Genomic DNA, 23,748 nt, shown 5'->3' with positions numbered 1-23,748 from the left:
CTCGGAGCTTTTCTTGCACTAATCATCCCCACCCCCCTTCCCTCCTCCAACGAGATTATAAATTCAAGAATTCTCTTCAAACACCTCCAAGTGTTGCACAAGATCCGAACGGTTGTCTGCCACAACCCAACCCGATTTAAAACCGATTTCAATCTCAAGGTAATTTGCCCTAAATCACCCTGCATTGCGCACTAAAAAAGACTAAAAACGAAACCAGACTGCGACATTACGAAAACATCAACGTTTATTTGTTGGTGCCGATCTCTCATACGATTAAACCGAAAGTTGGTTAAGAAACCTTGGGGAAGTTGTGGGGCAATAATGACCAGCGAAGTCACGAACCAAGAAATTGGAGAATATCAGGAAAGCCTGGAAAAGTATTAAAACTTTGAAGAGATCCGTGCGAACTTTTAAGCCGCGTTTCATATGATTATTGCGAAATATTTTCAGAATTACTGAAACCTTGTTAGGAGAATGCACGGTTTTACAACTTCAATTAACTTGAACTTGGAGGTTTTTCGAGCTGAAAGCAAATACGGCTTCTGATTGGCTCCAAAAGAAAGCTTCTTTGAGGTGTTTGGAGTTTTCACCGAGAAATTGAATTTAAGGGCATTTTTGTCTCGAACTAAAATTCCTATCCAGGCTAAAAGAATAAGAGGTCAGGATTCCCATAACAAATAGATCTAATTTTCACGTTCAGTTTTATCGTCTTTTGAGTATTTACGAAATCTGCTGCAATAAATAAGCTATCGGAAGCTAAAGTGCTGGAGGAAACGAGTTTATGGCCGTCCTATGAGCATTCTAAATCGATACCTGTAAATATTTAATTTTTCCTAAAAATATACCATCGGAAGGGATTTTTGTGCTTTAAATTTTAAATATTTGTTTGAAAAACTGGGGAATTAACTGAGGTAATGAATCATGCCGGATTAAACTGTCAGCGGCATATCATTTCCAGTTAAAAACTGTAGTAAAGCTAGTGTGGTGGGTGTGTTTGTAGAGATTGTGTCCGAGGGAGAGCTGCCAGAAAATAATAATTTAAAGCTAACTTTTTAACATTTCGTATAGAAATTCGTACAGAGATGTAGCATCGTATTTCGTATAGCGATCAAAATGGCAGTTGGGCCATGAATTTAATGTGCGCAAATAATTCTTCAGATATCCAGGATAATCGATGAGATCGTGGGGCAAATGAAACTGGCAAGGCTTGAAGAGGCAATTGAAACGACCATCGTTCGGTTTTACCAAGAAAGGAAGCAGTTTTGCTTACAGTAGGAATAAAAATAACAATACTTCCCCAAGGGCTTTTACTCCCTGAGGGAGGAAAGATTTTCCGCCTTACGGGGGAAAAGGGCGGTTTTTCTGTCTCAAATGAAGGATAAAATTTTTATTTTCTACGTTGACGAAAGAAAAACCTAACTACAAAGTGAAAAATTGTCAAAAATATTTCAATCCTTTGTCTGGACTAACCAGGTTTCTGACTCCCTCACCCCATCGAATGAACCACGAAACTTCTATACCAACGAATTTCTAGAGAAAATAAGGTGTTGTCCATAACGTGCTTCTGGGGCCAAAACATTCATGTAATCGAGAAATAGAATCTTCCCAATGGTTTCTTTTAATACAAGCTATACTCTTGTTAAAGTTAACCAGAAGTCATTGATTCAGGCCTAAGGGGACATAGCCTAAAGATATAAAGCTTTGAAACGCGTAATGGTCAGCGTACTTTACCTAGGTCTCGATAGAATATAATTTTCTTCTATCTGACCATAAAACGGCAAAATCATTCCAGGTTTTGCAACGAAGCCTACAATGTTGTACAATCACAACAACGAAACGTTCAAGAGTAAAACTATAAAGTGAACGTGAACTCTGTATGTGAAATGTTAATTGCAAAATGTAACTGTAAGCTCGGTCGGAGATGTGATCTTAAGTGGAAATCTTGGCACTAAAACCCTGACAAAATGGCGATGGTACTATCAAGCCAGAGCCGGCTTTTGGTTGCCCTGTGCTTCACGGTGTTAGTGCTTGCTGGAGCATTGACTGTTGGGTCTTTGGCTGGCTGGTTTAGTCCTGTTTTCACTGAACCTATGCCCGCTCGACTTCAGGTAAGTTTAATAATTGCATTCTAGTTCAGTTTATTTGTACAAAGTTAGTGGACCGAACTAAATCGGCACAACGCATCCGTTAGAGTTAATTAAAGACCAAGTCTATTAACGATGAAAATTGATAATTAAACTGTTTTTATGCGTGAGCATAGCAAACGCATCTTCTCTTTAGTTTTAAACTAACCTGTATAATTGAGGCTTAATTTTGCTGTTCGGTCAAAATTGAAAGATTTCAAGACAAAGGAGCTAAAATTAACTTTATTTCTGCTTGAAAAATGGTACTGAGCCACCCTTTAGAGGAAGAACGATCTCCGAGATATTTGTTGGGCACTGGTGTAGGCTAGGGCAGTTGCCCAGTCGATTGGGCAAGTGCCCCCCGTAACCCCTCAAACCAAAGCAGACACTTGATTTTGTTCGACAAGAGGACCGTTGTCTTGTTTCGCCTGAAAATTCCAATTTAACATTTTCACCATCTCTTGTCCCTTTCTTCTTTGCAGTGTTTGGCACAGATCTTTCTGTGTCCATCAAGTTCGCCTCTGTATGTTACATGTCTATAGTTTCAGTCTCACGTGCCGGTTGTTAGCGATTCAAATCACCACTGCACGTGAAAATACACGCACGTTCCTCATACAGGGCGTTTCTAAAAGTACAGGCAATATCCAGGAAATGGAAAATTCTTTTCGAAAAATTGTACTTATGCTTATAAGTTGTTTTCCAAAAACTCACCCCTACGGTAACACAGATTTTTCAAAATTTGTTAGCGAAGATGGTATAGAGCCTGCTTGGTAATGTAAACTAATTCAAATGAAGTGTGGTTCAAATTATCGAAATGCTTACATTAGCGAACGTGATTTAAATAATAAACGATGTATTAAAGAAACGCTTCATATATATACGCATAAAACAAAATAAATAAATATTCTTTGTGATAAGTATTTTTTAATTAAAAGAAAAATAATTTATAATTTTAGTGTGCGAAAATGAGCGCTCAGCATTGGATCGGAATTGTTCCGTGATTACGCCTAAGATAATATCGCTTTCATCTTGATCATTGGTACAAATAAAGGTTGTTCCAACATGTTTGAATAGTTTGCTGATTAACTGCATTCCAGGCCATATGCAAATTTAAAACAGTTTCTCGTAATATTACCTATCTCAAAGCCTTAGATGCGTTTTCAGGATTCTTTAATAAAACAGACGAAAACAGAAGTTTTTGGTAATATAAGTTTGTGACTCTTATTACGTTTTAGCTCATGAGTTCAATTAATGGAGTTATGTTGCGTAGCATCTATGAGGCGTTTCATATTTGACTCTCATCATTGGGATCTCGAAACCGTAGGAGGTACAGAGTCGGTTAATTGAAGGCAAAGTTGAAGCTTTGTGAGACGAGTGCTTTGCCATTTAATTTTTTTTTTATTCTGATTTGTTTCGCAGATATCCGGGAAAAACCGATAATTGTTACTTTCTTTTTATTTTTTTCTGACTTAAATTACATATAAACATGAAAATGGAGAACGCGTTGTTAAGGCACTTTTTTCTCGCGTTACAACATAAAAATAATTTTTCGGAGGTACGACGTTTCGATTTTTCAATACCATCATCAACTTTTTTTTTTCGAATAGTGGCCTGACCGTTTTTTTTGCGAATTCGACGGGTTATAGAGATTTGGAAAGCAACCACTTCTCACGCTTGCCGATTTGCGACGTCTAGATCAAAAATATTTATTGACAGGATTTTGAAAATGTATTTTAAACATTCAAAGAGTATCTTCGAATAAATTTTATAAACGCTAATAATAAGTCAATTAAAAACTAAAAGACCTGATAACATCATTTTCAAGAAATTTTTTTAAATTTCTGAAATGAACACAAACAAATAACAAAAGTAGATGCACTTGATATTTTTTTATCTAAACGTCGTAAATCAGCAAGTGTAATACATGGCTGTTTTTCAATGATCAATGATTAATCAAATTCGTAAAAAAAAACGATCAGATCCTTATTTGAAAAAAAAGTTAATGATGATACTGAAAAACCGAAACGTCTTATCTTTGAAAAAATATTTTCATGTTGCAACGCGGGAAGAAGTGTCTTAAGAAAATGTTCCTCATTTTCATGTTTCTACGTAATTTAACGCAGAAGAAAAATAGCAATTATCAGTCATTTCCGGATATCTCCGAAAATAATAAGAATTAAAAAAAAAATTGAAACGCTAAGTATTCCTCTCATAAAGATACAACTTTGCCTCCCTTCAACGAAATATCTATCTGCTACGGTTTCCGAGAACTCCATGTTGAAAGTCGAATATCGAGGACTCTACATGACAAAAATTGACCAATTCTCACTCCTCAATTGTTGCTCTGGGGATAACTAAAACGAACAAAATTTTCGTGTTGAAATTGTTAAAAACAAATTTATTACTTTGAAATGAATTCATGAAATTGCATCAACTCGAAGAAAAGTTATTTTGAAAATGCTATTTTCGCTATCAAATTTTGAAAAGTTATATTTCCCTAAGGGTAAATTTTTGGAAACCAACTTGCAATCGGCAGCACAATCTTTTAACAAGATTTTTTTTTCCGAAATATTATCCACATTTTTGGAAACACTCTGTAAAACAGAAATGCATTGATGGTATATTTATTTAGTAATCTGTATTCGAATCATTCGAAATAATAGATTTGGGACGAATTTAATATCAACTTGCCTCGGTCCTGTCAATGTGGGCGATAAAGTTGGGGCAATCCTTAATTGACAATTTAATTGACATCTGGAAGCTCAATATTGTGCCTTCTAGTCAATAGCTTTTATACAGAAACTGCATTGTGTATGTATTGTATATTGTGTATTGGACAATAACAGCACTTTGTAAAGAACTTGATAACTTGCTTTCGTTGTTAAATATTTAGTTTCCATTAACACAGTGTGATTTCTGATATCGATATTCTGGTAAAATGTAAGCGAGACGGAATTATTTAATCACCTAGTGCAAGTCCAGTACTTTGGCGGTGGTGCAAAGCCACGCTAAAATCGCATTTTTTAACATTAATTAGTCATAATTGGTCAAATAGTAAAAATGCTAAGTGATAACAGTGTCCATTTCTTAGGACAGGTAAAAATTGTAAATTTTTGTGTTCCTTCTCAAGATCATTGTTTTCGGTAACGTAGAATTCGACTTGGCATTGCCATGCTCTCAATCAGTGGCACTCTTCGAAAATTCTTAAAACTTCAGCGAAGCGAAAACCTACACTCTACTGCACTTAAAAAAGAACATTAGGTACACCGATATAGGTATAGTGTAATAATGAGCATATTTACTCTATACTCAATATCTGCCGGAATTGCTATCTACTTCACAAACCACCTGATCATACTGTCGTTGTATTGTCTGAAATTCCCTTTAATTAAAATCCACTTTTCGAGGTAAAACACGAGCCAATTTAGATGGCTGAAAATTACTTGTGCCACCATTAAATTTCGAAATAATTTCCTGGATTTCTCCAGAAGCTGTGCGGCAATGGTATTTACAAGTAGTATCAGACACACTAGTTTAGTTTCCAGTTCCAGCACTAAATCCGGAACGTGGAACTCGTTCGGTGGGTAGTAATTGTTTTCGCCAAGTTGGTCATAAAGAGAGAGCTAGTTCGAGTAACCGGTTCTGTGTTGCCATGAGAGACATCTTTTGAGAACCGCTGGTTTTGTGTGAAATTGGATGAAGCTTTGCTAGTGGCATTGTGTGAAATCGCAACCGGGTCTATTTACAGACAAATATTCAAATCCTCTAATGTTTCCTCAAGCATATACGTATCTGCGTGTGAAATAATTCAGTGTGAAAAAGTCGAAGATAAAAGTATAATTAAACGTAAAAAAATTTAGAAGAATGAATTTTACATAATGATTTGCAGAATCTCGTGCTTAATTTTTGTTTTTTTGTTTTCAAACTGCGAGTAAAAGAAACTGAATCTGTACAATCGCACGTCTTTCGGAACTTTTAATTAATAGATTTCAGAAACGAGAACCTGTAAAACTGAAAGTTTTCCATTTCCATGCAGTGAAAACATTTTTTCTTGCAAATCAGAGTTTCGTAAAATTAGGATCGGATTTTCTCAACGAAGACTACGTTGGTTTTTGCGTCGACGTTTCGGTTTCAGTATTTGTTGCCATCAGCAAGGCGACTTGAATAATAAGGTTTTAATTGAAATTGCGATTGAAAGAACAGGAGGTAAGACGACAAATTAGCAATACTGGACACTTCGCGAGGACAAGACACGTCGATAGTAGAAGAAATACTGTGCGTGACTGTGATTCCCCCATATATTTTGTTTCTTTCGGCATCCGAATCCAGCATCCATCAATATTTATTTCATGATGGGGAAAATAACGTAAGTTGAAATGATGAATCGAAAAATTCAAAAAATATATTTCATTTTTTCTAGATCTATCCACCTGTGTCACAAGATACAGGGTCTGTCATATACAGAGTGAGACAGTTTACATTAGCAGGACTCGCATTCGATATAGTACCTTTTTTTAAGTGCAGTGAGTCGTACAAACACATGTCGACAAACGCTTAGTTTTTGAGATACAGGGTGTGACAATTTTGGTTTGTTGTATATTTCCCACACAGCTCCATTGATTTTTGAAATGCATTATTCAAATTTTTACCATTTACTACTTATGATAGTCCGCAAATTTTGACACGTGTAGACGATTTCAATACTTACAAGGTGGTAGTTTTTGCGGCGGTTTCAGGCCCACTTTAACGTCCCGAAATTTTTCGTGGTGCGCCATTGACCGCTTAATCTCAAAACTTTAGATTCCACGCTATTTGAAAACTTTTTTTGTTTTGTGCAGCTTTATCGTATCTGTAACCATTTTCCAGTAATTTGAAACAGTCTGTAAAAGAGTGTATCATTAATAAACATTTTTTTCATCCGCACTTTAACAACAGAATATCTTGAGGCAGCCATTAAAGTCACGAGTAAAATTAAATGGTTCCGAGTTATTTGTAAAATTATAACGCTCTGGCTTATTATTATTATACGTATTTATACAAAAATTTTCGGTAATTTTTTATATCCTTATTACCCTAGAAAATGTTCTTTTTGAATAAAATGTTGTTCCAGAGACTTTTGCAAATTACGAGAAAATGGTTACTGGTACGATAAGTGTAACTGAAAAAAAAATACATTCAACGAAGGATCTAAATTTTTGAGGTTATGCAGTCAGTAGCGCACTATAAGAAAGTTCTCGACGATAAAAGAGGGCCTGACCGCGGAAAAATATTATCCTGTAGGTGTTTAAATTGTCAGACATGTCAAATATTGTGCAACATCGTAGTTAATAAGTGGTAAAATTCAAAATAATTATTTAAAAAACAATAGAAATATGTTTATTAGACTTACTGATTTTAAAATGAGGCACTCTGTCGAATATTAGTCTTGCTAGTATAAACTGACTGACTCTGTAGATGGAATTATTGCAATAACTTTTTAATTCTTTTCTCAATCATTTCATTGTTTCAACTGAACAACAATCAACACTGTTCAACTGTTTTTTGATAGAAAAATTCTTTAAAAAGTTGCGAACTGGGAGGGACCATTATTCCATATACAGTCTGTCCCAGTTAAAAATGAACAAAATGGGCATCTCAGAAATGTTGATTGATACAAAATCGCTAAAATTAAGAAGAAAAAAGAAAAAAACAAATTAATAATCTGTTTTTATACCTGCTAAATTCCGAATAGTTAAAAATATATCCGGAAGAAAACCAATTTAGCGGTTTTCTTGTTTTTGTTCTTATTTGCTCTTTTTAAGTTTTGTACTGTGAGAGTTAGAATAACGAAAATTTTGCATTATTGCAGCACTTTTTTGAGAACTTCTTAGAAGTGTTGCCACTTTTCTTGTTGAGTTCGGAATTTCTTAGGTAAATTGGTAAATGTTGATTTTTATTTGGACGCAATATCGAATATTTGCATTCGTCATAAAATTCCCTTTTCAGCCAGGTGTTACATTCGGTATTTTTCACAAAAATTCTCTGAGTTAAAGCCATTAAAACGTTCTTCGATAAATCTGACATTATTTTGAGTTATAGCGACGATAGACAATAAATACGTATATAAATGCTATGCAAATGACTGAGTAGTTCCTAGGAAGATGTATTAGAACTCACAATGATGTTTAATGGCCGGCGCGATCTCCGGATATAACTCCGTTAGATTTTTTCTTCTGGGCTTACACAAAAAACAAAATGTACATTGAAATTTTTAATAACGAGGAACAATTATAAATTTGTGTAAGGGAGCTATATAACGCGATTACCCCAAAAATGCTAAATACAATTTTAGGTTCGGTGAAAAGAGCACATTTAAATTTGGAAAGTAATGGTGGTTTGTTTGATCATTTGTTATAATTTGAAAATACCACTCGATTCAAATTTAGCCGTATTATTATTATTAAAAACATAATTTAATGTAAGTAATTTTCGTAATTTTCATTGCTATAAGTAAAAATCGTAGTCGGTTTATTAAAAAATACAATGGCTATAACTCATCGAGTTTCTGAGAAACATGCCAAATGTAATACATCTCTAATAAGAGAATTTTATGACGTACGTAAATATTCGATTTTGCGCCTAAATGAAAATCAAAAGTTAAAAAACGTATCACCGAAAGTAAGGAATTGACAAGAAAATTGGCAACATTGCTGTGAATATTTTAAAAAAGTTTTTTAATAATGTAAAACTTCCATTTTTCTATCTGTAACGGCATAAAAGTTATCTGCAAAAACTGAAAATAGCCAAATTCATTTTCACCATTCAGAATTTAGCCGATATAAAAATAGATTATTGATTTGCTGTAAATTGCACAACTTTTTCCTAATTTAAGCGATATTCTATCCCTCACCGTTTCCAAAATCCCCATGCTGTTCCGCCTTATCCAGGACAGAGTGTATTTTACGGACCCTATATATAGGGTGTTTGATTATAAATTGCCAGCAAGAGTATAAACACAAGAAAACACGCAGTACAATATTATTGCTACGTGTAAAATGTGACCACTTATAGTGTTTTGAGACGGAGAGAATTGGGTTGGGCCTCAACGCTGTTCTAGAAACTTCTGATATTCGCACATCTCAGCAGCATCCCCAAAAACTCTAATTTAATCAACTCCTAAATGAGCTTACTAGAAAAACTCCTTAAGCCAGAACAAGCAAATCAGTTTTAATTAAGCGGGAACTCCAGACGGATAAGAAACTCCAATACGGATCCCCCCCCCCCTCGCCCTATCCTAATACCTAAGGCCGCATCAACTGAATAAGTTTCGTAGAAATATTTCCATGAAACTTCTGAGCATTTAATTTTGATTACGTGAAATAGTGGCGGTTGTAAACTAAGCACTCCGAGTTACTTTGCGAGTTTTAATTCCAAGTTTTGAGGCAACGTACTAAACTAACCTAAATGCTAATATTTATATAAAGACGTCTCTTCTTTGATAATAACGTTACCACAAGGACTTGTTTAAGCAGCTTGAACCTCCGTGTTGCAACAATTAAAACTCTTAATTGAAACTTAGGTACCTATCTAATACATTCTTGTCTAATATTCGAATAATTCAACTCCAATAACGCGCAGTCTAAAGTGTATTATGGCATAAGCAAAGTTACACACTCCTATCCAATATCGGTTCCTAATGGCACTGTCAATATGTTGGACGAACCTGCTAAAGCCATAACTTAATTGGCAATTAAAACTGACATCCGAAAGCTCAGAATTATGCGGACCAGGAAATGGCTTTCGCCGAAGCTGCGTTGATTTGAATCGAGTATATTGTGGTAGAACAACAATCTGGGAGATCTGCAATGATTTGATCAACTATTTAGTCGTAAACGTTGAACTAATTTAAATCGGAACTTGGGCTTTCTATAAGCAAACTTAATACTTTCCGAAATTTAAGGGGAAAAATATTCATACCGTGGCGACTTTACCGGAATAAATTCGATATCTACATGACATTTGATTTTTAGCAAAATTGCTTAAACACGTCAGTTTTCATTTCACCCGATACGCTTTTTGGTAGTATTATGATGTTACAACTCCTTAGCTGGGATGACAGTCGACCTTAAAAGGTTCAATGGAATAGGGGTTCAAGTAATACATCATTTTAAAGATATTTTCAAGCCGACTTTATCCGACATATTCCTTTTCATGATAAAGCAAAATAATACTAAAAATAAACAAAATTTTATACAATTAAATTATTTCCTTTAACTTAAAAATTGTTGGAAGTATTTACCGTTGACCTCTTGACACAGCCCTAAACTGTGATAAAACTCATCGCTCACATTTTCTAAGGTATTCGGAGTGATTTACCTAATTTCTTGTCTTAAACGTTCTTTGAGTCCGTCGATGTCATGTCGCGTCGTATTCCCATAAAAAGAAATCAAGAGGAGCGAGATCGGGAAATCTCGGCGGCCTTTCTATCGAGCCTCTTCTTCGTATCCATCGATTTAGAAAAGAATCATCTTGGTGTAAGCGAGCATTTCGAGCAAAATGTGGTTGTGCTCTATCTTGTTGTAGCCAAGTGCGTTCGTCCGGTACGTCTGGATTTACTTCACCAGGAAGCAAATTAGATAATTTAGGAACTAGTTCGTTTTCGAGAAATTCTAAATATCGTTGACCATTTGAATTTTCATAGAGAAATATTGGTCCTAATATTGGTTTCCCTGTGATACCCGCCCAAACATTTGTTTTTGCAGCGTACTGCGTGTGACCTGTTCTCATCCAATGAGAATTCACTGTAGACCAATATATAGACAATTTTGTTAATTGATGTGTCCATTTAGTGTGAAAGTTTCCTCATCAGTAAACAAAATCCATTTCACAGATATTTCTAATTGCTGAACAGCATTCATAATCCTTTCGCAAAATTCAGACCGTCGATCTTCATCATCCTCAGGCAATTCTTGATGTATCTGCATTTTATAACGCCGAATATTTGCAATTTTCAATATTTTCAAAACGGATGTGTTACTGATTAAATTTTCACGAGATATCTGCCAGGCTGGTGTAATCGGGTTTTCTTCTAATGCCAATAGTGTGTTAATTTTTGATCGTGATAAATTTTTCACGGTCCGTTTCTTGGGGTATTTCTCACATGACCATGATCCCTAAATTTTTTTCCGTCTTACTTACGGTCCCTTGATTAATGGGTAGCAAATCAGGATACTTTTGTCGAAATAATTGAACACCCTAATTTTTTGTTCGGACTCTGTCGTGTCAGGTCATCATTAAAATTTCGACGTTATGAAATACAGTTAAGTAAGGCGTTATTCGAAATTTCGTAACTTGCGCGAAGAACTTCTTTTTTCTATATTAAACGAAATAAACTAAATTTTGTATTGAAGGGATACTCAAATTATTTTGGTCTTTTATAAATGTTTCACAAAAAAATTACAAGTAAATAAACATCATTTAAGTATGAAAACATATAACTGACTTCCAAAAAAACCGCAACACCAAGAAGAACGCATTGTATGTATTTGAAATTTTGATATGATTTTAGACTTGTAAAGAGAAAAAAATGATAAAAATTTCAAGTTCGTATTTTAATGCGATATGAAGTTTTTCTTTACTTTTTTATCTGTGACGATCGTTCTTTTTGTAAATTTTCTTACAGGCGGATAGCGATAAAGGTACCATTATTAATACCACATTAAATGTGTGGTAGTGCAAAATGCCTCGTGTACGCCAAAATGCAGTTTATCGGAAGTTAACTTCCTTCGAAAGGTGAAGAATTGTTGATATGCATGAGGCAGGTTTACCTTTCCGCGAAATTGCACGTAGATTGAATCGAAACGCATCAACAGTGCTAAGAGCTTGGAGAGATTGGTCTAACGAAGGGTCAGTAAATCGTCATCGTGGTAGTGGCCGTCCAAGAATGACGAACCAACGCGAAGACCCGCGACTTCGTCGTTCAGCGAGAGGCGCCCCGTTTGAAACAATTCCGTCTCTTGGTGCTAACTGGGTAGCCACCCTAAATCGAAGGGCCTCCCTTAGTACGATGTATCGCAGAATTCGAAGTTTTGGACTAAATTCATATCGTCCTATGCGTCGGCTTCCATTATCACGAAACCACAGGGTGGTCCGACTAGAGTGGTGTCGTCTGAGAGTGCAATGGGTGGATGAGTGGAGAAGAATCGTGTTCAGTGATGAGAACCGATTTTGTTTATGGCGATCTGATGGACGGTTACGTGTTAGAAGGCGCAGAGGAGAGCGATTAAATTTGGACTTTTCGGAAAGGCGTCATTCTGGTTTAACACCAGGTGTCATGGTTTGGGGTGCCATCCAGTATGGTAGTCGGTCTCTTCTTGTTTTCATTTATGATAGATTAAATGCTCAGAGGTACATTAATAGTGTCTTAGACCCGGTTCTTGTACTATACATGCACGACCATCCTGGAAGCACATTTCAACAGGATAATGCGCGACCACATGTAGCCAACGATTCTTTGAGGTATTTGGAAGCTGAAAATTTGGATACTTTGCCTTGGCCAGCTCGGTTTCCAGATTTGTCCCCAATAGAGCATGTATGGGATATAATGGGTCGGAGACTTCAACGTTTATCTCGCCCTCTAGAGACCATAGATAAACTCCGTGAACAGGTGCAGATTGCCTGGGATACAATACCACAGGAAGATAGTGACAATTTAATTTTAAGCATGCCACGTCGCTTACAGGAATGTATTAATTTAAGAGGAGATACCACCCATTATTAAATTATTATTAAATGTTTTCACTTATTCACAATAATTTTGATCGTTTTCATCTATTACCCGACCCAACGTAATGCCAGAATTTCAAACGTGTACGATGTGTTCTTCTTGGTGTTACGTTTTTTTTTGAAAATCAATGTATATTTAGTATTATTTTGCTCTATGCTGAAAAGTAATATTTCAGATAAAGTCAGCGTGAAAGGACCTTTAAAATAGTATAACACTTGAACCCCTCTTCCATTTAAACTTTTAAGGGTAACTGTAGTTAAGGGGTTAACATCTGTAGCATCAAAATACTACCAAAACGTAAATCGGGTAAAATAAAAAAGACATGTTTAAGCAATTTTGCTAAAAGTCTAATGTCTTGTAGGTGCCCAATTTATTGCAGGTATAATTACCAACACTGTATAGAACGCTTGTTTTTAATAATTTTTATCTGGAAAATTACTGCGTCGTCTGATTTGCAATTTTATATAGTTATTGTTGGTTATAATAACTACAAAGCACTTTTTTTTGAAATGCTCATTAATCGCGAAACAATGGCGGCTTAAAATGTACATGTCAAAAATCAGCGGTACACTGTGGAGGTCGGTAAAAACGTCCGTAACAGAAGTACCAAAAATGTTTTCATTTATTTATTAAAACACGCTTTTCATGAATCTAAAAAGTTATGAAAATCACGAACATTCCAAAAAAGGCAACATTTAAAAAAGGTCACGTTTTCTTTAAAAATCATTGTTGATAATTTTCTATAGCGTTAAACGAGAAATATTCAAGAGGTTGGTGCTAAGGCCAATGGGATAAGGAACGTTCGCTCAAAATTTGAGCGAATCGCTCGAGTGGTTTTCGAGTTATCGCGTATCGCGTGCGACATTTCGGATTTCTAGAAAAACGAGTTTAAAGTTTTAGAGAGCGAAGTGCCAAATGTTATCGTCTAAACTTTCATTGGCTTTCTGCGAATGGCTTCCTAAACGCCTTTCAAACAGATCTTCCCTTGAAAAGTCCTCGTATATCGACTAAATGTTAATTTCCATATCTTGATGTAGAGAAAGTGGGTGGTTGTATTCTGTTCGTTCCAGCGTCACCCCTACTTACACGATCCGACACCGTTGCACTTTTAGCAAGAAATAATACAGAAGAAAATCCGAAATCGGTCGCACGGTTTCCCTAGAATATTCTAAAAACGTTTTCCTATAATTTTAAGGAAGAAAAAAAATGCTTAAAAATTTTTTTCTGTAGGTATTTCTCCCCTTAAACTCAAACTGATCCTCTTTTTCACATAAGCCGGTTTTGGTAATTTGTGCACAAAGCCTTAATATAACCGTCCCTAATTTTATACTGAGTTGGGATAAAACATGGGTCGATATGTGAATGAGAAATAATATACTACATATGAATATTCTAAAATCCAATTTCGCTGTCCCTTTGAATATAATTCCAGTCCTAAATCAATTTGATTTATATCCTGAATAATACATTTCGAGAATAAATTCTCCACTACTCATTTGCATAATCTACCATCATTCAATTATATTTATATTGAAAAAAAGCGAACCGAATTTGAGTTTTCAAATTGGAATATCTAAACTAAACATTCAATAAATATAAGTAAAATGACACAAAATATCGTTTCGGTAGGATCTATTTCTCTCACGAGTAACTGCTGTTTCCGACATGTTCTTTAGTCAAATTGGGAATTCCAAATAGTTCCCTAACAACCGCCCAACTGTTACCTTTGTTGAATGCAGCCATTAATTCAAATTAAAGTTCATAAAATTAATTATACGCTTTTACGGTAGAGGAATTCTCGTGCCTAAGGACAAGTGTTGATGTGAATAATTACGTAATGGACTCAAGTTCAGGGATACATAAGCCACGGCTGGTCGGCTCAATCCGGTGCTGGACAATCTTCGTCAAAAAATTAATGATTATTCAAAATATTATATACAGTGTTTGCGAGGAGTATTGCAAAACCTTAGTAACTTTCATAATATTTTTTAAAACTTCTTAAACGCGTATAATTTTATTTAAAAAAAAAACATTTAATGCATTATTTTTGATGCTCAAAATTTTCACTCACATCCAACTACCCTCAAATTTTTTTATCTTAAAATGAAAAGATAACCAATGTAGTATATTGAGTGAAAGGTAACTTAACAAGTGATACAACAATATACCCAGAACTAAAATTGAATCTACAATTTCCTTCAAAAATCAAATTATTAGGTCCAAAATAAGTTCACTCACTGTTACATCAAACAAAGTTGAAATTTCTACGCTAAATGTTCAAGCTATGCTTCTGTTACAATTTGAAAATGGGTCAGAAGTTCCTAGAATTCTTTTATGTAACTGTCTAATGTGGCTTCTATTACTATTCTAATTCCACTTGAATTCTAAGACGTAAATCATATAAAATTTCGTGGTCCTTTTTTGTAAACGAAACCTTTTATTAAGTGACCTCATAAAAAAAAATTAATGGGTGTAAGATCTGGAAATCGGGGCGGCCATTCCGTTGCTCTTCATTTGCCGAGGCATCTTCTAGGGAAAATCTCATCAAAATATTCTCACAGCTATAGCATAATGTAGTGATGCACCATTTTATTGGAACCAAATACTATTGACTATTTGTACGTATATACATTGAGTTTTGCGGATTTTGTGTATTCAGAGACTGCATCCAATATGGATTATCCATATAATAGATCCATTTAAGTAATTGGTATTCTGGCAAGACGGTGCGGCACATAAGTATGCACTGACGGTTTGCCAGTATTTAGATCAAACGTTTTCGAGTTGGATTAGAAGGAGAGGGTTCATGGGGTGGCCTTCGCGTTCTGTAGATTTAAGTCCATTGGATTTCTTTTTGTGAGGCCACTTAAAAAGTAGAATTTACGTGACCCAACTAACATATTTGACCGAATTAAGGCAGCAGATTATTCACGAATATAATCAAACCACTTCACAGTTGCGACAAAATATTCAACAACGATTTCAACAAATTCTTTCCATTGTATGGAAATTGGAAGTGGACATTTCAAACATTTACCCAATTGTAGTAACTTTACTTTCATTTACAAAAAGGTAAAAGATAATCTCCATTGTTGATCCGAATATTTTTTGTTGTTACAATAAAGCGAAACAAGTAAAATAACTGAACATAACTAGCTCAATTTATGTATCTTTAGGAAATCGCCAACGTAGTTGTGTTGATCGCAAAGACTTGAAACTCGGGGGTGAAAAGAACATTAAATTACCTTGAAAATGAGGTGTCACTCGACCTCCTTTTCAATTTAAGATTTCAGGGGGTGAACATCCTTCCGTTTAAGAAGTTACAGAGAAGGGAGCTCGAAGTACCCTAAAATGTTTTAAACCCCTCAAAAATAAGTTTGACGTGTCTCAGTGTTTTTTCGCAAATCCTCTTAGCTGTACAGAACTGCACGTGTTTAATTTTCAAATAGTTACCCTGCATAAGCACATTTTGCCACTGTCCTTTTAAAAGATCTGTCAAATGTCGCGTCCTGCGGTAAGTTTAGCTATGAAGTCATAGATGGCAGCATCCAAAATATTCTTGTAACTATTCCAGGCGCCATATTTTTAGGTTATGTTTTCGTTCAAGCCACATTTTTTTCGTAAATACAAAGTTTGAAAGCGATCAGTAAAATAATATTGATAAAATATCAAATTCAAGGTAAATTTCACTAAAAATATATGGTTAAAATTAAGTTTATGTCAAGTTGTCATACATTCGAGTTTTCATATGCTCTCAACACTGTGTACACTGTGTATTATAGGTTATGATTTCAAATATATACCGTGTGTCTTAAAAAATTTCCTCTCAAATACACCACGGAATTGATATGTTCTACGTAATCTCGAACGTAAACGAACCAACCTAATCTCACTTAAAAATATAATTCCGTTTAACTGTATTATTAGTTGGTTTTTACAAAAAAGTAGTTTTTTCCACGACTCAGCGGACTTGTGTGTTGGTTAGTAATAGTTTTCTGAGTGCAAAAAATGGTGTTTGCACTGCAACAAAAAGCCTTTTTTTCGAATTAACGATTTCAAATACAGAGAACGGGCCTGTAAAATTCAGCCTTATCTTCAAAAGTTTCGTGAAAATTCCCCCACGTAGCAATGCCAGAATAGCGATTTCGCGACACTTTAAATTATGCTGTGAAATTGCTTTGTGACACTGGCAGTGTTCAAAGAAAATCGAGAAGTGTTAGAGCAACTAAACAAACCCTAGAACTTGTTGAAAATGTGAGGCGAGTAGTGGAGTACAATCCCAGTATATCTTTAAGATCGCTTTGTCTAATGGAAATGGTCTGCAGGCTGAAAGGCATCTACAGACATACAATTTTATTAATTAACATGAAAAAGCAAAAGGGTAAAGTAAATAAATTTTTATTTTGAATTTGCAATTGGAACTTTGAAAAATTTTAATTGTTCGATTTCTATTCAATTTGTTAAATTGCGATATAAATTTTTACTGCACTTTTTTTTCTTTTTAATTAAATATTTTATGCAACGGCAAGTCTGCGTCTTTCCACATGTCATTCGCAAGAGCGATGTTCAAAGAAATTTTGGAAGATACTCGAACGTCTCTTCCATTTTTATCTCTATTTTTATTTGCTTAACTGGTGGGCGTTTCATTTTCAAGAAATTTATTTTCGTAATTTTAAAGAACCGCAATTTTTCTTCATACGTAGATCCCATTATACGTTTGATATCGACAAAATACATATTGAAGCTTATACGGAAAAAAATAGTCAGATCAAACGTAACTTATATGGAAGTAAGCAGCGAAATTCGTAAAATTAGGGAAATTTATATATCTCAAAATGCATGAAACTTTATGTAATAGTATATACAGTCAAATATCTTCAAAATCATCTTACCTACCACCCTCTTTCGGATGTGTATCGATGAACCAAACATCCTGTATAAAGAGAGCTAAACGTGTTGCGCATATATCGCAAAAAGTTTAATTTTGCTTATCAAGAATATGTCCCAGCTCTGCATGGTAAAGAATGTTTTTTATCATACCATGTGAAGTAGAACGTATTTTCAAAATAATACCTTTTTGTAAAGTTGAGAAACATTTTTATTTTTTCACAGTGTGCATGATAGATTTTTCTTATTTTGTGTCACGTGGCTCTGGATGCACACTTTAATAAAGCTTTCATTATTTGACTAGAAGAGTAATTTATTTTGCCACCGTTCAATGAATGGAAGACCGCTCTATGAGAACCATTTGTTTGAGTAAAATTTGGTAATTTGTTTACTAATAAGTGGATCTAAACATTAACTAATAGAATGTCATATGCTAACATTCTTGAAAATATCAAAGAGATTGCAAGTTTTGTCGCTTGGCAGATTCGGGTATCTGCCCAATAAAAAGGGCACAAGCAATATCTGGGTTAACCTGCAAATCAGATACGTCATAAGATATGTAGATTTGAATATTTTCCCAATTAAAACAAATTGTTTGATTTTGCGGAAAACATCTTTCAGCATTTATTCAACAATCTTTTCATTATTTAGAGCCATTCACATCAGCTTTGCCTAGTTACTGGATACTCTAACAACAAATTGTAAGTTCCCCTTTTCCCCATAAATTGCATTTCAAATTAATGTCTTAAAGTTGGAAGAAGGTCGCGACTATTTACGGCACATGTTCCCGTTTAATGTGCCACTGTGGCTTTTTTAAACTAGGGCGAGATTTACTGTTCCCACCTCCGAGAAAGAACAATGGAGGAAACAGATTGAGTTTACAGAATTAACGGAAACGCCCTTGGCTTATTTTCCAGGAAGAGAAAAGAATGCAGGATTTGGCGTGTCAAATCCCATCAGAGAACAGTAAAAGAAAACCGTTTTTTTTTGTACTATTCATTTGACCCTTAAGGGGACCTCTGTCAACGACGAAAAATCCCCTCTTGCATTTTTAAACGAGGGCCACCGTTTAAGTTTCACGAGGTCCATGGGCAGGAAAACCCTTAATATTCTAAAGCATTTCTTTGACGAACGGGACAAATGTCCTCAGAATCCGACCCTGCTGCTTCTCGATTTTTAAGCTTAGCGATAGGAACTTCCATCGCAGGAAGAAGAATTTTGTATTCGATTAACCGTCCAATTATGAATTTCACGCTGCTGAGCTATTTGCTTCAAACATGTATATGGAGGGTGTCAATACTATCTATAATCCTGTCATAAACAGACAACATGTTTCACAATTTAATACATAATGGGAGAGAAAATCCAATAGGCATACCAGACGTATACAGAGGCTAAACAATGGTAGTAGCATTACATTGCACTTAGCATTCCTCTCCCAATTTTCCACGAGAGCTTTGTTTTCGTTTAAAAGCCCAGAACCGAGTTTGAAAAGAATTTTAAAGACATCCGTCTTAATGCCGGATTCAGATTCAATTGGAATTAATTAAAAACTTAGTTGGCCTTTAGTTGGTTCTCAATCCCCGGTGGTTTCCTACTTTTAGAGAATCTGCGAAGTAATTTAACTCTGTTGTCGTCAGTGAGGCTCTAGTTTGCTTTCGAAGATTAAACCGAGTGGAAACAAGAAAATATTCGATTCATTTCTCAATGCTAATAAGCTGGAATGTTCCAGTACGAACACCCCACAAGGTAATTTTCATCCCAAAACACCTCTCATCCTTATCGACCCTTTATCGGCGATTTTCAAAGATTTTTATTTTGTTTTTAATTCACAATTTAAACAAACTGTGCGTAAACCCCACAGTACTATTCTCCATCGTTTAATTACCGTTGCATAGCGCTGTTGATTACATTTCGTGATAGCCTAAAATGTTACAGGCAAACTCAGGTGGAGATATCTGTAATAATCACACACGAACAAGTCTCCATTAATAAATCAATTTCGAAAGAACATTAGTTCCTGATATTGTTTCAACACAATTTGGAACCAACATGGATTATATTTAGATCCAGATGGCACAACTAGAGCAAGGCTTACCGTATCCCCAATAAACCTTTATAAAGCTGAAGGTCTTAGAACTGTTTGATTAAACGGTGAGAAAATCTTCAGCTCCGAGCTGAATTTAAATGAGAGAGGTCTTTCCATTGTGTGTATTGTACACCTAAAATGGAAATTACAGAACGGCCTTCCTGGTTTAATCACTCTAATAACTCGCTTCCAGTTTAGTGTCACGCAGTAAACTGATTTAGTGTTACATTGTTTGATGTGTTCTTACAGGGGTGGTATTGGGAAAGCTCGTTATACTTATTTACATTACGAGGCCAGTAGGTGGTTTCTCTTTACTAGAAGTGTTAACGCGTACTGTAACAACACTTGATGGACGAGCAGACTATACAGGGTTTCCTAATTGAAATTTGCATCTCTTGAAATGTTCGATTTTGGCCGAATATCGGGAAAATGCTCAAATATGTGAATTCAGAGGGGGGGGGGGGGAGTTAAAATTTTATCGTGATTTCGAAGTCATCTCTGCATCCCCTTAACGCACGGAGTCACCCTGTCAAAACTTGAATGGCAAAAGGGGAAGAGTGACACATTATTTTGGAACTGCTTCCATTCTCTATGTAATCATGTTTTTTTTTTCAAATTTGAGCGATTGCTTTTCGAGAATTAGGAAATTTTTGTAGGCTGATTGAAATTTTCAACATTGTTAATCCGGTAAGCGCTCGATCAAATAAAAAATTTTTTTTATAGGAAAGGGGCTAAGAAATGTTAACTTATCTGCACTAATGTCTGAAATTTTTACCCCCATATTTTTTTTCGTTTTCTGGGGCCACTTAAAGTTTAAGGTTTATCCTGCTCCTGCATCTCTACCACCGCTTCGAGAACGAACCGTTACAAAGTGCCGTTTGATCACGTCAGAAATGTTACAAAACTTTAGAGAAGCTTTTTAAAATCGCTTGTACTATCATACGGAAGTTAGTGATGTACACTTTGAGCAATGCATTCATTAAATTGAATCGTTTGTTATAAGCAGTTTTCTTTCCTTTCACAGTCATTCATTGTTCTCAAAAACCAACAGCTCAATCTTGCAATAAGGACATTGTTGCATAGATAATGGAAACAGCTTCAAAATTATGTGTTACTCAGCCCCTCCAGTCATTTAAAATTTTTGGAGGGATGGCTCTGGCCGCTAGGGGGATACATAAATTACTTCGAAACCATGAAAAAATTTAACCCCCCACTCCCCCAATTTTAAATTGACATATATTAGAATTTTTCCCACATTTAGATGAAATCAGAAAATTATGTTGGGACACCCCGTATTATTTTTTTCTATACCAGCTTTGAAACACATTTATTGGACGTGTTGTGAAATACCCGACAACATTTGATGCATTACAAGAATTAATAGGCCTTGTGATGTGTACGGGCACACGTAAAATCGCTACACCCTTTTGCCATTGCGTAGAAATGTTGCCCTATCGTCATTAACTCCCTGAAGCAAGTGTTTTTTTTTATAAAATTCTTATATGATATAAATTAAATTTAAACACAAAGTAGGTTTGTTCTAATGCTAAAAACACTTGTATGAAAGTGAACTTGTATGTCAATTACTTTAATTAAAGCAGTTGAAAACCAGTACTTAGTTAAACGCTTATGGCAAATTCAACATGCCCGGCTTTCCATATTAAGTTAAACTCACTGATTTATTCATAGAGCCTTTTAAGCTTAATTGGTCAAATTCCAGAGCTTCCCAATCCTTAGAGGTCAGTTAATGATTTAAACACTTTTCGTATGAATAGTTCATCACATTTGTTATTCACGGTCATTAAATCATGAATGACGTTATAACACTATAGGACCTACTAAACTACCAACGATATTAAATGAGATAATCAAAGACTATCTAATTTTAACCACCTGTGGATTCACATTTTTTTGTAAATAGTGGATTTTTATTTAAAGTTTGAATGTGTCATCTTTGGACTAGACGTGCCTATATCTGTAGTTGACGAGTACTTTTTTAATGATATCAATAATCTTCTAAGTGCAGGTTAGCTCCAGATATCATAGCAAACCGAGATTAGGAAATCTTGAATGTGCATCAACATCTTAATTTCCATATTCGAATGGGTAGCACTGTCCATTATGGCTGTAGCACCAACTTTAAGTTCTAGAAGAAATTTAATATTATTCTTTTTGCACTAAGAATTAAACGCGTTTTACAAAATCGTCCTAACATTTAACTTATTTCCTCCGCCACTGACCGAGAATAGAACCACTGTGCTTTTCTTGTCAAATGCAAAAATCGCATCTCGATCAATCACTTTTCCGCTAGATCGTCAGATATGTGGTACGTCCCACTGCCTTGAGACCATACGCAGCGTCTCGCAGCTTAAATGATGCAGTCAATATTGAAAAAAACAAACTTGGCACAATATTTATTTTGAAAAAACAATGTGCTGAAATCAAATTAACATGAGTGTTTTCAGAGTATATAAATTAATACTTTGCCGCTCTTAAAAATAAATATTTATTAAATCTTATGAGCGATTTAAATGCCACAGATTAATGGAGACGCAGTCAACAAAAAACGACGCAAAACGTCTCAATTTAAATTTAGGTGTTCGGCATTGATTTAGTAATTGCTTTTTACTTAGTTTGATATTCCAAAGCAATATTTCATTGTGTTAAACGGAACTATAAAAGAATGAATCGTCAAACGACGGTTAATGAAAGAAACTCAATTTTCATTTTGAACTAGAGAGATGGATACAGCCAAAGGGACATAGCCAAAATGGTACATAGATGTCCATCAACTATTCAGCACATTATTGAACATTGCCGCAACGAAAATAGAATCGCGAATAAGTCCCGGGGGCAAATGAAATATTTACAGAACGCGATGGATTGTAAGAGAAATAACCAATAATCCTAAACAAAATTGTCTAAAATTGTCGAGGAGGAGACACAATTTAGAAGAAGATACACGTGGAAAACAACTCGACCCAATTTGAGGAAAAAAAAACAAACACGGTCGAACTGCCAGAAATAAACCGTTAATTAGCCAAAGAAATGGGAGGGCAGAATGGGAGTACCCCAAAGGGCACATTAGTAAAAATTAGAAAATCCGAAGGGTGGTAAAATTGGCTGACGAAACCAAACTAAACTTGTTTGGATCAGATAAAAAAAGCTTAATATAAACCTGAACAACGGTGAAGCACAGTGGAGGTGAAGTGATGTTGTGGTGGCGTATGCCGTTTGCAGGAGTAAGTAACTTGCAGTTCATTGCAAGACTTACAGTGCCTTTTTCACTATCGTTGCACGTGGAGTTTTAGCGAGTGCCAGCGAAAGGCAATTGAGCGACTGATGAGTGCAAGGGAGACAGGTTATTGTTTCCCCTCCCACTGTCAACGATCGGCTAATATCGTTGATCCACAAGCATTACGTCTTAACCCGAGGAGGGGTGTAATTATACGCGATTTTGGGAGGATGCAAATTACGCGCATATGGTCCAAATCACGTCACAAACTTCACATCAGCAGAGATGCCACATCTTTTTAAAATTAATATGTAGCGGGAATTTGTTGGGCATTGATGCAGTGCCATCACTAGTTTAATTTTCGCCCCCAAAAGTTGGTAAACAAAAAACATGACGATTTGAAACACTAAATTAAATGAAAACCTCAACAAATTAAGCGGCAACCGCGCAAAAATTGTTTAGATATGTTCAGACATTTTAATATATATTTACTTTTGTTTTGGTATATTAAATTTATATGACTTGTCGTTTTACGAAAGGCAACTCTCAATCGTTACATTTTGTGACGTGAATGGAAAATTACGTGATTTGGATCAGACATTCCGTTTTATCATAAAAATACTGCATGACATAGAAAAGAGAACACCCC

At 35.3% G+C, this 23,748-nt stretch overlaps 1 protein-coding gene across 8 annotated transcripts in view; it reads left to right on the top strand.

The window, feature by feature from the left end:
• Mp (Multiplexin) overlaps positions 1 to 23,748 on the top strand; it is a 269,908-nt gene that overhangs the window by 140,294 nt on the left and 105,866 nt on the right. Inside the window, exons 1-2 of one of the 8 annotated variants that reach the window (XM_066286070.1) lie at positions 1,701 to 1,716; positions 1,793 to 2,108. The exons of 6 other annotated variants lie outside the window; for them this stretch is intronic. In XM_066286070.1, the coding sequence (XP_066142167.1) occupies positions 1,965 to 2,108 (144 nt within the window). In that variant the 5' untranslated portion in view covers positions 1,701 to 1,716; positions 1,793 to 1,964. Of the gene's footprint in view, positions 1 to 1,700; positions 1,717 to 1,792; positions 2,109 to 23,748 lie in introns of those variants that run through there. One more of the 8 variants, XM_066286069.1, reaches the window with a different exon arrangement.

The sequence above is a fragment of the Euwallacea fornicatus genome, chromosome 9, assembly GCF_040115645.1.
Source record: "Euwallacea fornicatus isolate EFF26 chromosome 9, ASM4011564v1, whole genome shotgun sequence".
NCBI classification, from domain to species: domain Eukaryota; kingdom Metazoa; phylum Arthropoda; class Insecta; order Coleoptera; family Curculionidae; genus Euwallacea; species Euwallacea fornicatus.
The sequence above is the reverse complement of the archived record's forward strand: the minus strand, read 5'-3'. Positions and strand labels throughout refer to the sequence as shown.